Here is a 14,584-nt window from a genome sequence, read left to right on the forward strand (position 1 = left end):
CAGGGGTTTTTTCTTTTTCCAGGGTATGCCTGCCATTTCTTTGCCGTGAATGACCTCCAAGGCAGAGCGCTCCGTGATGCTCTGTGGCCAAGGACTGGCGAGCTGATAAAGTTGGGATCAAGTTGTTTTTCCTTTCACGGGTTCCTCCCAACAAGCCTTGCTCCCAACAACAAATCATCACCTCCAAAGCAAAAGCAAACATTTCCAATCCTTTCCAGTCCCATTCACTTCTATGGGCTTTGGATTGGGCCGTTTTGGAGAACAGGTCAGTAAGGTCAGTTCGTGTGTGTATTATTATTTCTCTGCCCATTTCCCCTCACCCACAAACCCGCCCTACTTCAGACACACTCAAGGGCACACACACCTATTGAAAGTCAACCCAAAGCTGAGAGACATCAACTTTGTTTGCAATGCTACTGTCCTCCCCTGCCCTCTTCTCTTCAGGAATGAGATCCAGGCCCCCTGGAAGAGACCCCTGCCCTGGGTGCGGGCTCCGGGGCTGTCCACAGCAGGGCTCACTTACCCGGGAATGGCACTGGAAGCCGAAGTACACCACCACGATGGTCGGCAGCAGCACGACGGCGAAGATGGTGACCATCAGGAGCAAGTTCAGGAGAAAAACCAGAGAGTTCATGGTGACGATCATCAGGGTCCAAGCCCAGCAGCAGCAGGCACTACGGGGCTCCATGGGAAGCAGCTGGTCATCCATGTCATAAGGCGGGAGACCCGGGATCATCCGGGACGTGTCAGACAGATTGTCCACTTCAAAGTCCTCGATCTCCTGGTCAGACATTCTCCAAGGGGGTTGCTGTCTCCCTCCCGTTCTCTTTGCTGTGGCCACAAACCCGGGATGGGGGTCCCCGGAGCGTCTTCCTCAGCCAGGCGCCAGCAGAGAACACTTAACCAGCCAGCATCAGGGGTGCTAAGTGGGCCACCTGGCTAGTGTATTAGGAGAGATGCACTTGCTGGAAGTTTGGTCCTGCCCCGACCCTGGGCTATTGCTTGGCTTTCAAATTGATGGAGTTTCTCTGTTTTCTCTTCCTTACAGGAATAGGATCCCCAAGAGCAGCTTCTGTCCTAGCCTTGCCGTGCTGCACAGCTCCCGAGAACTCCCCGTTTTAGCATCCTCCCACAGCTCTCAGCACTGGTGTCTGCAAAGACTCTCAGGTTCAGGCACTTTCAGAGCTTGTTCCTGGACTTGGCATCATCTGCTTGTGCTGGCAGCCTCCTGGCCCCCAGTCCTTCTTCCTGCCCAACTTTCTTCAAACCAAAGGCACCAGCTAAAACAAGCCCAAGCTTTCCCCCTTGCTCGTCTGGCTGAACACTTGCCCCCACTGTTCAGCATAAGCAAAGAGACAAAAGCTGCCGGGAGCAGCTTGTGTGGTTCCAGTGCAGGCGAGCGCCTGCATTCACAGGCGCTCAGACAGGAGTGGTATCTTCCTCTCCGAGCTGCCTCTCTGCTCTTTGCAACACTGCACTGTTTACAGTGTTGACTCTCCAACAGCTTCATCAAATTCTCGTCCTCTGCTAACCAATCCTTTGCCTCCACTCCTCCACTCAAGCCACATCGCTTGCAGTACCTGGCTATCACATCCTGACCATATTCCCAGGTCAAGAGGGGTTTGCTTTTAATATACATTGTTCTGTCTTCACCTCACCTACCCCAGAAGCAGCTCTCTGGGTAAAAAGCAAGGATAATGGATGGTTATCAACATTTTATTCAAGGATTCTTTGCAAACAAGAACTCTTTTCTAAGAAATACTAGTCATGGAGGGAGGGAGGGAGCTTTGTTGCACTACCTTGATCAAATCCATGAAACAAAGAGCAGGTTGCAGATCACTTAACTCTCATGGTGATATTTCATACTTATACACAGCACTTTGCATTCATGAATTCACCCATGCTTGTTGTTTCCTGGGAGCAGGAAAACGGCTACTTTCCCCATTTCATACACGGGGAATGAATGCAAAGGTAATGCGTTTAATACAGGGAGGGAAACTGAGGCGGACAACCTGCCCAAGGTACATAATTAGCTAATGGCAGAGTAGAGAATAGAACTCAGGAGTCCTGGCTTTCATTTCAACATTCATTCCTACAAACCAGATTTGCTGCCAGAGAAGCACGTTTCTGGTGATGCTAAAACAAGGTCATCTTTATGATACAAACAAGAGCTGGTCGGGAACTATTTTTCCCAGCTCATAAAAAATTTCACTGAAAATTGTCAAATTTGCAGGGGACACGCTGGGGGAATGTTTCCACGGGAAGAGATTTTTTTTTTTGGTCCATCCTGGCAAAAAGCCTTTTATCGGGGGGGGAAAGAAAACAACCAAATGTTTGCCCAGATCCAATATACATATATTGTACCAATGACTCACTTCTTCTCTATAGCTCAGGTGCTGTGGTTAGGAGCACTATTTAAATGCATGGGTTATATAGAGAAGATGGACGTCTCCAAAGGGCTCTCTGGACAGACATGAGAGCTTTCCCACCTAGCTGGAAGCCTTGGGAGTGGTTACAGTAGAGGGATGAGGAAACTGGACAGTGCAAAAGTGATCAGAAAATAGCTCAGTGTCTGATTTGCACGAGGAAAAACAAAATAGGGGCTGCTGTGCTTTTGGGGGGCTTGGAGGATGGTCACATCTTGCACAGCTTAACGGCAACCTTGTAGCCTGATTTCCGAGCAGTGCGGGGATCCGTGGAGCACCTTCCCAGGCATCAAATCTGTCCGCATCTGAGCAGCTCAAAGTAAACAGGCAAAGAGAGATTTCATAACAGCCGGTCCCCCCGCGCTGGCGCTGCTTCTCTCTCATTATACAGCCGTTCATTTGGACGCTACATCTCTGAAGCGATTCCTGCAGGAGAAAGAAGCTTTGTTCCTCAAAGGTTCCTTGCAAAATGCTCCATTGTCCAGAGCAGGGCCAGCATGGGCTAGCTGGGCACACCGCGTTCCCCATGCTTCGGTCATGCTCTATCAGGAGGAGGAGAGCTTCTGCCAAGTGGGTCTGAGCAGTTTCTATGCACCCAGCCTGCTGCTCGGCGTGCCAGGGATCTGGGGCACAAATGCCCACCGGCTAAGTTATGGTGGCTGTCCCCTGCAGAAGGCAATGCTGCTACAGAGGGATTTCAAAGGACTGAGCAACACCGATAACAAGGTGGTGGGGGGAGAGGACTATCCCACTTATGCAGTTAGGGAACAGAGGCAGCAAAAGATTAATGACTTCCAAAGCGCATATCTGAGCCCAGGTCCCAGTCCAGTGCCTTCTCCACAAGCCAGAACTTCTCTGCCTTCCTGATTCGCAATGACAGGCTCAAACATTGAGGCCCTGGCATCATACCCTCGGCTCTGTACAGCTGGGAAAGACTCTTGGTCTCTCAGGTGGAGCTCAGACCCTTTTCACGGCACCTCTTGGTTGGAGCTTTCGGCATTGCTGCAATGAGGTGGGTCCTCTTGGCTCCTATGAGTTTTGGCACCGGGATTGCTCAGAAGAGGATGGTCGCAGTTCATTGCACTTGCCACTGCAGACACTGAAAAGGCCAGTGGCAACGTGGTCTGCTATTAATGCAACGCTTGGCTGCCAATTAGACTGTACAACGCACGCGGGTTTCATCCATTTGCAAATGTTCAGTTGAACAACCCATTTGGTACATAAGCACTTCCCCTGTGGTGGAATGGACGTGATAGCTATGTCTGCTGCGGCAGGTGGTGGGGTATATTTTGGAAGCCAGGTCTATAGCCTCAGGGTGACCATCTGGGTGTGCAGCATATGGAATCTGCTATTCTAACAGAAGCGAATCTTTTGGGCCGGCATGCCATAAATTAAGCCCCATACACTCCCTGTCTTTCTGACTCCCTGGTCCTGCCTGATCCGCCCAAGCTGCTGCTCTACTTTTTGCTCCTTGCCCTGCCCTCCCAGTGCCACCTGCTCTCCCTCCAGTCTACTGCATGTCACATCCAGAGGCTGACACAAGCTGGACGCTCCTGAGCTACTGTTTTTTCACTCCCCATTTGCTAATGGGGCTGCTGCGAGCTGCAGCCTGCACATGACCACTAGAAGAACTCTGTGAAATCAGCTCATCCGTAGTGGGTAGAAAAGGGCCCTGAGCTCAGCATTCGGTGCAGGAGGATGGGAGTGCTGCACTCCCACGAGAAGGAGCTGATTTCACCTTCTGCTTACCAGATGCTGGTACACATGCCAGGAAAAGGAAACAGCTTTAAAATTCTGCAGCAGAGTGAAACTAGGATGTGAGCAGTCACGCTTGCCCTGTGAAGGCACCAAAGGGACCAGCCGATGTTCTCAGAAACTTTCCCAGCCATTGCCTTGTTGCTGGACAGAGAACTTTTGTAGTGCCCCAAGTGACGCTGTACAAAAAAAGGAAACCAGACGTACACATTGATACCCTTTATAGCACATCAGGCTTATTCAATATCCTCCCACAATCCTTAAAAAGCTAAAAAGCTCTGAGGGCTGCCTAGGAAATCAGTAGTTCAGATGCTGCTCCAGTTACATGGGTAGAAAGCAGGAATCATTTGCCATTGAGGGGTAAACTTTCCAAGGCATCTTATTTTCTCTGACAACAACTATTTTTAAAAAGCAGAGCAACCCCCATATGGGCTCCCCAGTTTCAATGGGTCGATGACATCTCTTTGAACCACTTCAGGGAGCTCAGAAATCACAAGAGGTTAGGATGATGCATAAAGCAGTTCGTTTCTCTGGAGGCCACCAAAATCACAGACACACACTCATTAGATGGCACAAAAGGTGTATTTGCAAATAGGGTCAGAGCAGAGTCAAAAACTCAGATTACTCTGAACCCACCAAGGAATGTTGCAGGCTGTATTTATCTCCTCCCTCCTGGGCACGTGTGCAGAAACAGGAACTCTTACAGCTCACTTCCGTTTCATACAAGCATACATGTGGTTACATCACTACATACATCGCATGTATAGTATAATTAACTACTTAAGTATGCAGGGCGGAGAGGTAAATATGCATCAGCTAATTAAGCATGCTCAGAGACTACTATAGGTCACCAAGAGTTCAAACCCCCCCCTTTCAAGGACACAGTCAGTTGAATTCCAGCTTCTGTAATCTGTATGAGAACGGCTAGGGAGAAGCTGGGGGAGAGTCTGCGATTTAGTATAAGAAAAGCTGTGGCAAGGCTGGGAAAGGAAAAAAGTCCTTGGCAGTGTTTCTTTCTTATCGGGTGCAAGAGGCAAGCTGTGCATTTCTAACAATACTCCATTTCTAACAAGGACTTGCTATGAGATGTGGAACAAATGTTTGCAATGAACAGGTGATCAAAAAATGCACTTTCTGCCAGACACTGTTTAAAAAAAAAAAGTAGGACAGATTCATCATTTTGGCTAAATGAAAAGGAGAAACGAGTTCAAAAAAACCACATCCTGGTAGCATGGCGAGAATGACGATGTCTCATGCTGGGAAGGCTGAAACATTACTTTTTGACACTTTCTAAACCAAGCATTTTGATTTTTCATATTGAAATGGTGCTGTTCCTTCCCATATAACATTTTAAAATGGGCTAGGAAGGAGTTAAATAGCTCCAGGAGGATATAAAATGATTAATTTCAAGTCCAAGGGAACACTTCAGGTTGACAACAAAATATTCATTTTTATCACTTTTTTCCTTTCATTGGAAAATCTCTAGAGAAAAAAAAAATCTGTTTTGGTTCATCTTGAGCCAAGTTCATTCAGCCACCGAACTGAACAATCCAGTGTCTGCCCAGATCTCCTTGCTTCTCCATATTGGGCAGTTGGTCCACCCACTCTTAGACAACAGGCAGAGAAGATAAAGCAAGAAGAAGCGCAACACCCCAAAATGGACAATTATAGGGAGAAAACTGCCCAAAGGGATGGGTTTTTTCCCTTTCCAGACAGCCTTCAGCTTACTCCCTGAAGCACAAGCCTTTCAATGTAATATTTTCCCTGTTCAGTGGCTCTGGAAAATGTACTCCCTTTCTTCTGTGGAGCAGAAAGGTTTGGTCTTGTTAGCATGAATCTCACTGGGTAATTATGCAAGTGGCGCCAGCATCCCAAAAGCAAACAAAACAACCAATTTTACGCGGGAGTCTTAAAACAATTAAATGTTTATCACTGCCAGAATGAATGGCTGACTCTGCTAGGCACCAGAAGATCTCAAAGCCCTGCAGAAGCTTAGGGAAGTCTGTCACCCCTGATCCCCAGAAGACAGATAAAATTCACCCCATGTTACAGGTGGGAGGGAAGGCAGGAAGGGCAGTATGCCAGATGCTGACACAGCTTATTCTGCTTGCAGCAGGTGCCCAGCAAATCACCCCTCATCAGGCCTCTGCTCCTGTCAAGAAGAGGAGAACTGAACAGGTTTCCATTAACTTTCCAGAAACCCAGATGCTGATGAGCCTGTTTGTTCTCGAGAAGCATCTCTCCCTTTCGCAAGCCATTGCCAGTCGGCTCCCCTGGGAACCAGACCAGAGAACTGCTTTTAATGAGCTGAATGGCACGCAGGGGTGTGGGAGGAGATATGTCAATACCTAATTATTGTGCCACGATCTGCATAAGTGCTGAGGAAAGTTACAAAGCTAGACTAGTTTTCTGCAATGCCTAAATTAATGGCTTTGCTGGGGAGTTAATTGTGCATGTGAAGGGAACGCTGTTAACATTTATGGAGAACACAGACCTGACTTCTCAGATCCTTCAGCTATTTGCTAGCAGGTTTTAGAGCTCCAGCTGTCTTACTATCCTCTTTTCAGCTACAAAGGATCTGAGTGAACAGGCAAGATTCAAGCAATGAGGATGGAGGGTTTATTAGCCCTATACCAGACCAGGCCTTAGCCCAAATTTAGGATCTTTTCATTAGGAAGGAGAACCTGATTATCAAGGTGTGTATCTTTGATGCAACCCTGCTAACTTACAAAGCACTTTTCGCTCTCATCTCCAAGTCCCTTTCCAGCCAGCACGCTGCCCAAAAGCAGCTTCTTCCCAGAGCCCTGCTCCCAGCACTGGGTCATTAGTTTTCCTTCTCCAAAGCTGTTTGTGTGTGTGTCATATTTGTCCTGCTTCTCTCAAACTCAACGTTTGCAACTATTTGAGTTGGTGTAATAAAAGATATCAGATTTACCCAAAGAACCTTGTCTCTCATAACCCAAACACACACCCCTCTACCAATGAACCCCCCTCCTTCCATGCATACCTCATGCATATCTTGTGGCTTGGGAGGTGACATGGACCTACGGTTTGGATGCTAGATCTCTGGTCCCATAAAGCAGCTGAACTCCTTGCACCAAGGCCAGATGAAGGCTGACTACTACATCCCTTGCTTGGGTGAGGCTGGTTCATACTAAATATACCTGGCTGTGCTGAGTAGCACTTCCCATGTATCTGAGTCACCCAGCCCTGCAGCAAAGGAAGTAAGCTGCACTCTTTCAGAGGCTGAAGTACCCGAATCCCCTCCCCAGAGCAAGAGGGGAGCACAGAAGCCATAGGAGCTCAGCCAGGTGTCTCTGCAGCATGGTGCCACCTGGGCCTGCTCCTGAGGTGTACCACCTCTTTCCCAGAGTAGAGTCTAATGACTTAAACGAGCCTTTCCTTAATTCACCCCCCATTTCCCCTTTTCTTCAGCCCTACTGGTGACACCAAGCTAATTCTATCTCATTCATCACTATTTATCCTCTCAGTCAAGTTTTCTTCAGGGAGAAAAAAATGCAGACGTGTCAAGGAGGAGGTTGCTTTAAAAATAGATGCTCAGACTGACAGCACCAACACCAGCTTGAGACATGACTTGTTCCAGCTGGCAGCTGGTGGTGAATAAGACAAAACATTCATTTCTAACGGTGTGTTAAACTAAGACAACGTGTTTCAGAGCACCCGCCTGCACCAAAGCCAACCGCTTACAGGGCTGGGAGCAGGACAAACACAGGGGAATACCTCCTGTGGGCAGCACGCATAAAGCAATGTCCCTGGAGAAGATGGGCAGCAGGGGATTTGAACCTGCTGCCTGAGAAGAAAAACTCCACTCCATTAGCTCAACACTCATCAACAGCTACGTGGTCCAGCCACTGGGGAGGGCTACCAGGGCACCTCTAGACACAGGCCCTGGCAGAGCACTGCATATCACAGTGAGGCGCAGCCCTGGAAAAGCCTTTTCCCATCAGAGGGTTACTCTGGTATCCTCATGTCGTGGCAACACAACTTCATGCCACAAAATAACAGATGCATTTGTATCCCATCGGGGACCAGACACCCCAACTGAGACCAGGAGCCCATTGTGTGAGGTGGCATGTGCACAGTCCCTGCCCTGAAGGAGTCACAGGCCAAACAGATGGGAGATGGGAGAGGGAAGAAAGGAAGTGCTGTTATCATCACCACTTTACAGGTGGGGGATTGAACTGAATCCAGACCTCCCCGGTTCCAGTCCCTGTCTTCCACATGAGTACACCTTCCCCTAGTCCTGCCATATTTCTTCATAGCCTAATGGTTGGGGTGCCCAGGACTGAAAGTCAGGACTCCTGGGTTCCCTTTGGTGTCCTTATTCAAAGCTCCCTAATTATTATTCTTACTTATGATGTGTGTTGTGGTAGCATGTAGCAGCCCCAGCTGGGCACCAGAACCTGATTGTGTAGAAACACTTAGAAACTTGATCATCTGGAAGGCACTGGGTATTTACCTGCTTTCTACGTGCTATGCATGGAAATGTGCAGCAGAGGAGCGCCCCACTGGTAGTGTGGGATGAGATGAACTAAGGAAACCTTTGCAGCTGCAATGCCTAGGCAGCCCGGAGGAGTGATATGAGGCTCAATGATTTAAAAAGTCTGCAAGGTGTCTTTGCTGTGACAGCCAGCCAGAGTGAAACAAGATGGAAATGAGGATGCCTGATCAGAAGAGCAGGTGATGGACAGCTGTGTATTTTGCATTTGCATCCTTGCTGTCTTGTCATTCTCCTGCAGAGTCTGCATCCTCTGGCACCAGGTCCTGGCTATGACACCTCGCTGATCAGCAGCTGATACAGCTCTGTTCCCTCCGAGAGAAACCAATGCTAAGGAGTTTTTGTCTCACATTTCTCATGGGATCTGAGATACTGGCCAGGCCAGCTTGACACCCAGGGGCAAGCAATAGATCCATGACACTTATTTGAAGCCAATTCCCTCAGTCGCATGATGGGCATTCAAAGACAAAGGGAGAGCAGGGCACTTTGGGGACCTCACAGTTCAGACCCGAGCATTAATAGGGTGGGCTGGTGGTGGGGATATAAATGGGGGAGAGAGATATCTCAGCTGGCATGCAGGTGTGTATAGAGACTAGGGACTGGACTCTTTACTGTCTTGCTCAGTGACCTGTATAGCATGAGGCAGCATAGTCATTTGTAACCAGTGCTAAACTCAACTGGCAATATCCATCCTCACCAGGAATCTCAGCAGGGAAGGCAAGGACTAAGGTGCAAGTCTCCCCTCTGTGGCTGGGCTCCCTCTGGGTTTTGCATGCTGAGAGGATGCAGCGTGCTGGCACTCAGCCCAGCTAGGAAAACTAGCAGACATCAGTGCAAGTCTGGCCTGGGGACAGGTGCTATCACGAGACTCCCCCACCCCCATGCAGCCCTCACTAACAGTGGTCAGGAAAACAGGCTGGAGTTGCACATTCTGGGTTAAACAGGCTCCCATTTCCAAGCTGCGTGTTTGTTTAAAGAAACCCACTGAAATCCTTTCTAATTCTCCTCTCACCAGAAACCAGCAGAGAAAAGGCCTGCAAATGCCAGCCCCGTGTTTGCCCCGCTTTCTTCCCTGAAGTTTAAACGTTGTGATATTGAGAAAATATTAGCCAGCTCGCTGCCAGCGTCTCCAAGTGATTAAAAATGCAGCCCAGCTGGAGGATCGATTTCTGCTTTAATCAAACTGCAGCTCCACTCAGCCCAGCCCTTTACTAGAGAAAGCGGTGCAGATCTTTGCCAACAGCTGGACAGACTCTTCAGTGAGAAAGGCTTTCAGCTGGAGCACTAGGGAAGCTAGCAAAACATCTCCATAATCATCTTGCCAGAGCAGGAGGTACAAGCCTGCTAACAGGCGCTGCATGGCCTGGGAATGAGATACCTTGAGGCAGGAAATTCATAATCTCATATCACCCAGCAGCGATGAATAATTCAAGGTTTGGGGAGATAAATGACCCAGAACAACAGGACTCTTATGTGCCAAATAATACTAATAATATCTTGCTGTCCTATTGCATATTAATAGATCTGTGAATGCTTCAGCAAAGGAGGACAAGTATCACCATCCTCACTGTGCAGGGTGGGGAGGCTGCAGTACAGAGCAGTGCAGTGACTTGCCCAGGTCACCTCACAGGCCAGTAGCAGAGGTGGGAAAGGGACTCTGGGCTCTTGCAGGATGCCCTGTCCTCTAGGACATGGTCTCCCTTAGTACAGGTTTATAGCCCAGTTCTGAGGACAGGCCACTCACTCAGCAGAGCAACCGTGACAACACCAGCTCTCCCTGCATCTTAATTCAGCTTTTCTCTCACTGAGCTACTACAGAGATCAGCTGGAGCCAACCACAGAAAACAGGAGCTGAAACACTAACAGGCACAGAGGAAAGGCTGATGCAGAGTAACACAGTAACCCTGAACTGGGGAGCAGGGCAGCCCCAGAGATGCACAGGGAGTGGGGAAAGGGCAGGGATCCTGACCCCAGGACAAAGCTGCTAGCTGGGCACAGCCAGATCTGGAACAGAGACCAGGAGACACAGCCCCAAGCCCCCATCTGCTGCAGCTGGTGGCTGGGCTCAAGGAGGAAGGTCCCACCCCAAGAGAGCTGATCCATTACCTTGCATTTCTGAGCCTGCAGCTGGAAGGGAAAACTCCAGGAAGGGGAGCCCCACATGGGCAACCAGGGAGATGGGTCTAAGGCCAATATGCTAACCTGAGCCCCCCCAATAGCCCTAGAGCACAGCAAGCATGTAAGATACAGCAGAGAGAACCAAACACCACCTTATTGTGGGCATTTCATGGCTCCCAATGGTTATACCCAGGGCCTTTAAGCTGACATGGCAAGCTGGTGCCCCTTGTTAAGAGCATCTGCTGCCGAGCTCTTCAGTGCCCTTCTGTGTCCCTGGCTAATTAAGTTGTGGGCACCAGCTGCAGCAAGGCAGCTCTCACCCCCAGCAGGGAAGCACTGGGGCATACAGGAACATGAGGGCAACTTGCCACATGGTGCTCCAGGAGCAGGGTCTCCCTCCGCACAATGGGGCCCAAAGCTTTACTGAGTCTCAGAGAGCTGGGCTCCCCCTAGCAAGGCCAGGTGGAGAGCACAAGGAGCTCCCACACTGAGCAAGGCTACAGCAGCAGAGCCAGGTCCCAGCTCATAGTGGCTAGGCCTTTCTCAGAGGAGCAGGGCCATGTCCCCTTCTCCTCCTACTGCCTCTCCTCTGCATCCCACCCAGTGGATGCTCTTGAGCCACAGCTGCGCTCCCCAGAGACCCTGGTCCAGTCATCCAGCCAGCAAAGCAGCTAAGGAAAGAAAGAGGAGCTTTGTGGAAACTGAAAAGCCTGCATCTACATCTGCCCGCTAGCCCAGCCCTGCAGGAGCAGAACCAACAGTGCTACCAACCAGCCCACCACTGCTTTATAACCTCCTGGTTCCCTCCTGAGCACCCAGTTGGAGGTCAGCCTCCTTCCTCACTCACCCAGTGCACCTGTGGAGGATCAGTGCAGCAGTTAACCCCATGTTGCCACTAAAAATTAAACACCAGGCATGGTCCTGCCCCACACACCAGGGCCCCTCCAGAACTAGAAGCTTGTGACTGAACAGCTGCAGAATCAGGCCCGAGAGGGGCAGCTGAAGCTGAAAGCACAAGAGGGAGCTTGGGCAGAGGGGAGCTGAGTGACACATGCTGCCCAGTAAGTTGCAGGGATGAGCTCTCTGGCTTGTTCTAGGACAGAGGAGTCTGGAGCAGGGGGTGTGGAGCCCACAGCAGGTCAGGATTTGCCTGAGCATCCTGGAGCATTTAACCAGAGTGCTGCATTGGGGAACAGCCCCAGCAGGAGAGAAAGCAGCACCTGGGAGTTTGTCTGCCACCCTCATGCTGACAGCTGCTCGTGGTGCCCTGTGGTGTAGTTTGGAAGAGTGCCTTTGCTCTTAGCGCGAAGCAGCAGCCCACAAAGCCATCGGGATGGAGCTGTATGTGCAGGAGCTGTGGTGGTTGAAGGAAGGTGGGTTTGGCTGTGTCTAGCCCTCGTGTAGGAACAATACCACTCAGCGTGTCCAGTCTTCCTCCTTGTGGGGCTGGATTCAAAGCCCTGTGGAAGTGACAGCAAGTCTCTTGCTGACTGTATGGAGTTTGGGATCAGGACTGCAATATGCAAGAAAGGATGATGCCTTGAAAGCCCTGAGCAGGGCGTGGAGGCTTGTCCCCAGCCTGCCCCATCCATCTCCTGCCCCACAGTGGAGGTGGAAAAGGCAATGCAGCAGAGCCGTACGTGCTGTCCTGCTCACGGCTCTGAAACATCACTCCAGAGCCGTCCATCTCTCCGGAGGGAAATAACTGTCAGATACATCCTGCTTCCAGTCACTGCACAGGCCATGCCCAATGTTCCTATCGCCCCCAATCAGAGCATAAAACCAGATGGCGCTGGCTATAATAAACATGATGAATGGCATGGAGGGTTCCAGATAGTCTGAGCCTTTATGGAGCCTGGCTAGCCGCCCCTGATTTAAATGCACAATATTGCTGGAGCCTGAGTTCCGACCTCTAATCAGGGCCAAGGGCAGCGGTTTATCAGAAGAGGCACATCTGTATGCAGGGAAGACTATGAGAAAACAGTGGAGGGAGTTGGGCTAAGCCAGAAAAGGCACAAAGGAAGTGCTGTGGATTCAAATTTGACTCCTACCGCACCCCTGCTGTGCCCTATTACTGCCCTTCACCGTGCCCTGGTCCCTTACCCCCACTACAGCACAGCACTGCAGCTCTCAGGTATTCTATAGCAGGGCTTACCCTTCCCTAAAGGGTCCTTTGTAGCCCTTCTAGCTGGAGAACTTCCACCCAGGAGGCTCCTTCTCTCTTCCTTTTTTCTGACTGGAGGGTGCATCTCCACCCTGCAGATGGAGATGTGATTGCAGCACCAGTAATTCAGCTGCCTCAGGTACCAGCACCAGGGAAGATGAAGCAGCACACAGGCTTCAGTGTGAGCTGCACAAAACTTCCGGGCCCCTGGGCATTCACCAAGGTGGAGTTACCCCACCATTTCACTCGCACCAGCTAGATTAAAGTCTGGCTTCACCCTACAAAACCATCTGGTCCCACCAGGATGGAAACAGGCCTAGAAGAGCTTGTAACATCCTGGCACCTTCTAATCTAAATGTCAGCCTTAATTCAGCTTTGAATTGGAGTCCTTTTCTCCACCATGACTCTCAACCAGGTCTAGAGCCAGCCTGCAGCAGCGTCCTCTCCTGTCTCCAGGGCAGTGGTGACTGCCCCCCTGGTCAATACCTGGCACAGGGAGTTCACTGCCATAGTGCCCAACTCCTGTCTCTAGCAGAGAGGCCTCAGTGGAGTGGGTTGTAAAGCAAAAAGAAAATGGCATGAAAAACCCCAAGTTGTTGCCATGTCACAGTTCCAGGGGGAAAAAAAATATCTTAGACCCACTGAGAACTCTCTGTTTTTAGTGATTTTCCCTCTTGTTTCCCCCCACCCTGCCAGCCTTTTCTCACCCTTACTTCTCTTTTGCCACTTTGCTGCTAGGAAAAAAAAATCAATCAACCTAGAGCTTTCTTGCAAGATTGACCCTGGCTGGATTTGAACTTGTGATGCAAAAAGGCAGCAGCAACTGAGAGCCATGATGTTCTGAAGCGTCGGTGGTAGGTGATATGCAAAGACTGATCTATAACTATATCAGAGGAGGTACCAAGCTGGGTCAGAACAGTGGTTCCTCGAGTCCAGCAGCCTGTGCCCAGGATGAGATGTCTCGTAGGGCACAGACAGAAGTGACACAATTTTCACCTGATCTGCCCACAGAAAGCAGTTTATAGCTGTGACCAAACACGAATAGTGAAACGAAAGAAAGCCTCTAGTGACAGCAATGGACAAACGTACCTACAGGGAAAAATCTCTCCCCACCCGTGGTAGTTAGGTTGGAGAAGGTCCAGAAGGACAAGGTCCAGAAGGACAAGGATTTAAATCCCTTCCAAAAGGTGCATTGTCTGGTTGTATTTTAATTCCTGTTGTTATAACTGAATCGTACTAAGCTCTTGGCCTCAACAGTATCTTGTGGCAAGGAGCTCCACTAGTGTGTTTCATAGCAAAAAATGTGTCTGCCTTAAAAGAAAACTGTTATAGCTGTTGCCATTAATGGACATCGTTGCTGGTAGCCTCAGGACTGAAGTATGCTCTCACCTTTCCATGACGGGCACTTCAGGGCTGGGCCAAGTTGTAACTGCTGGCAAGATCAAAGGTTTTGAATTGATGTGACCCAAGATGACCCTGCTTTTGCTGGTCCTCCAGCTGCTCTGTGGATCAGCAATGGGCCTCAGTATTAGATCTCAGCGCATCACTAAATTCACTCCATTTTTTTTAAAAAGGAGATAGCCTTAGCAGTGCTGTGACCCA

The 14,584-nt window shown here is 49.8% G+C and overlaps 1 protein-coding gene across 1 annotated transcript in view; it reads right to left on the reverse strand.

Moving 5' to 3' along the window:
* TMEM278 (transmembrane protein 278) overlaps window positions 1-1,465 on the reverse strand; it is a 35,347-nt gene extending 33,882 nt beyond the window's left edge. Inside the window, exon 1 of the mRNA XM_090023902.1 lies at window positions 524-1,465. Coding sequence (XP_089880028.1) covers window positions 524-793 — 270 coding nt within the window. The 5' untranslated portion in view covers window positions 794-1,465. The remainder of the gene's footprint in view (window positions 1-523) is intronic.
* Between the last annotated feature and the right edge of the window lie 13,119 nt (window positions 1,466-14,584).

Source organism: Crocodylus siamensis, chromosome 12 (assembly GCF_052110815.1).
Source record: "Crocodylus siamensis isolate JL-2025a chromosome 12, ASM5211081v1, whole genome shotgun sequence".
Classification (NCBI taxonomy): domain Eukaryota; kingdom Metazoa; phylum Chordata; order Crocodylia; family Crocodylidae; genus Crocodylus; species Crocodylus siamensis.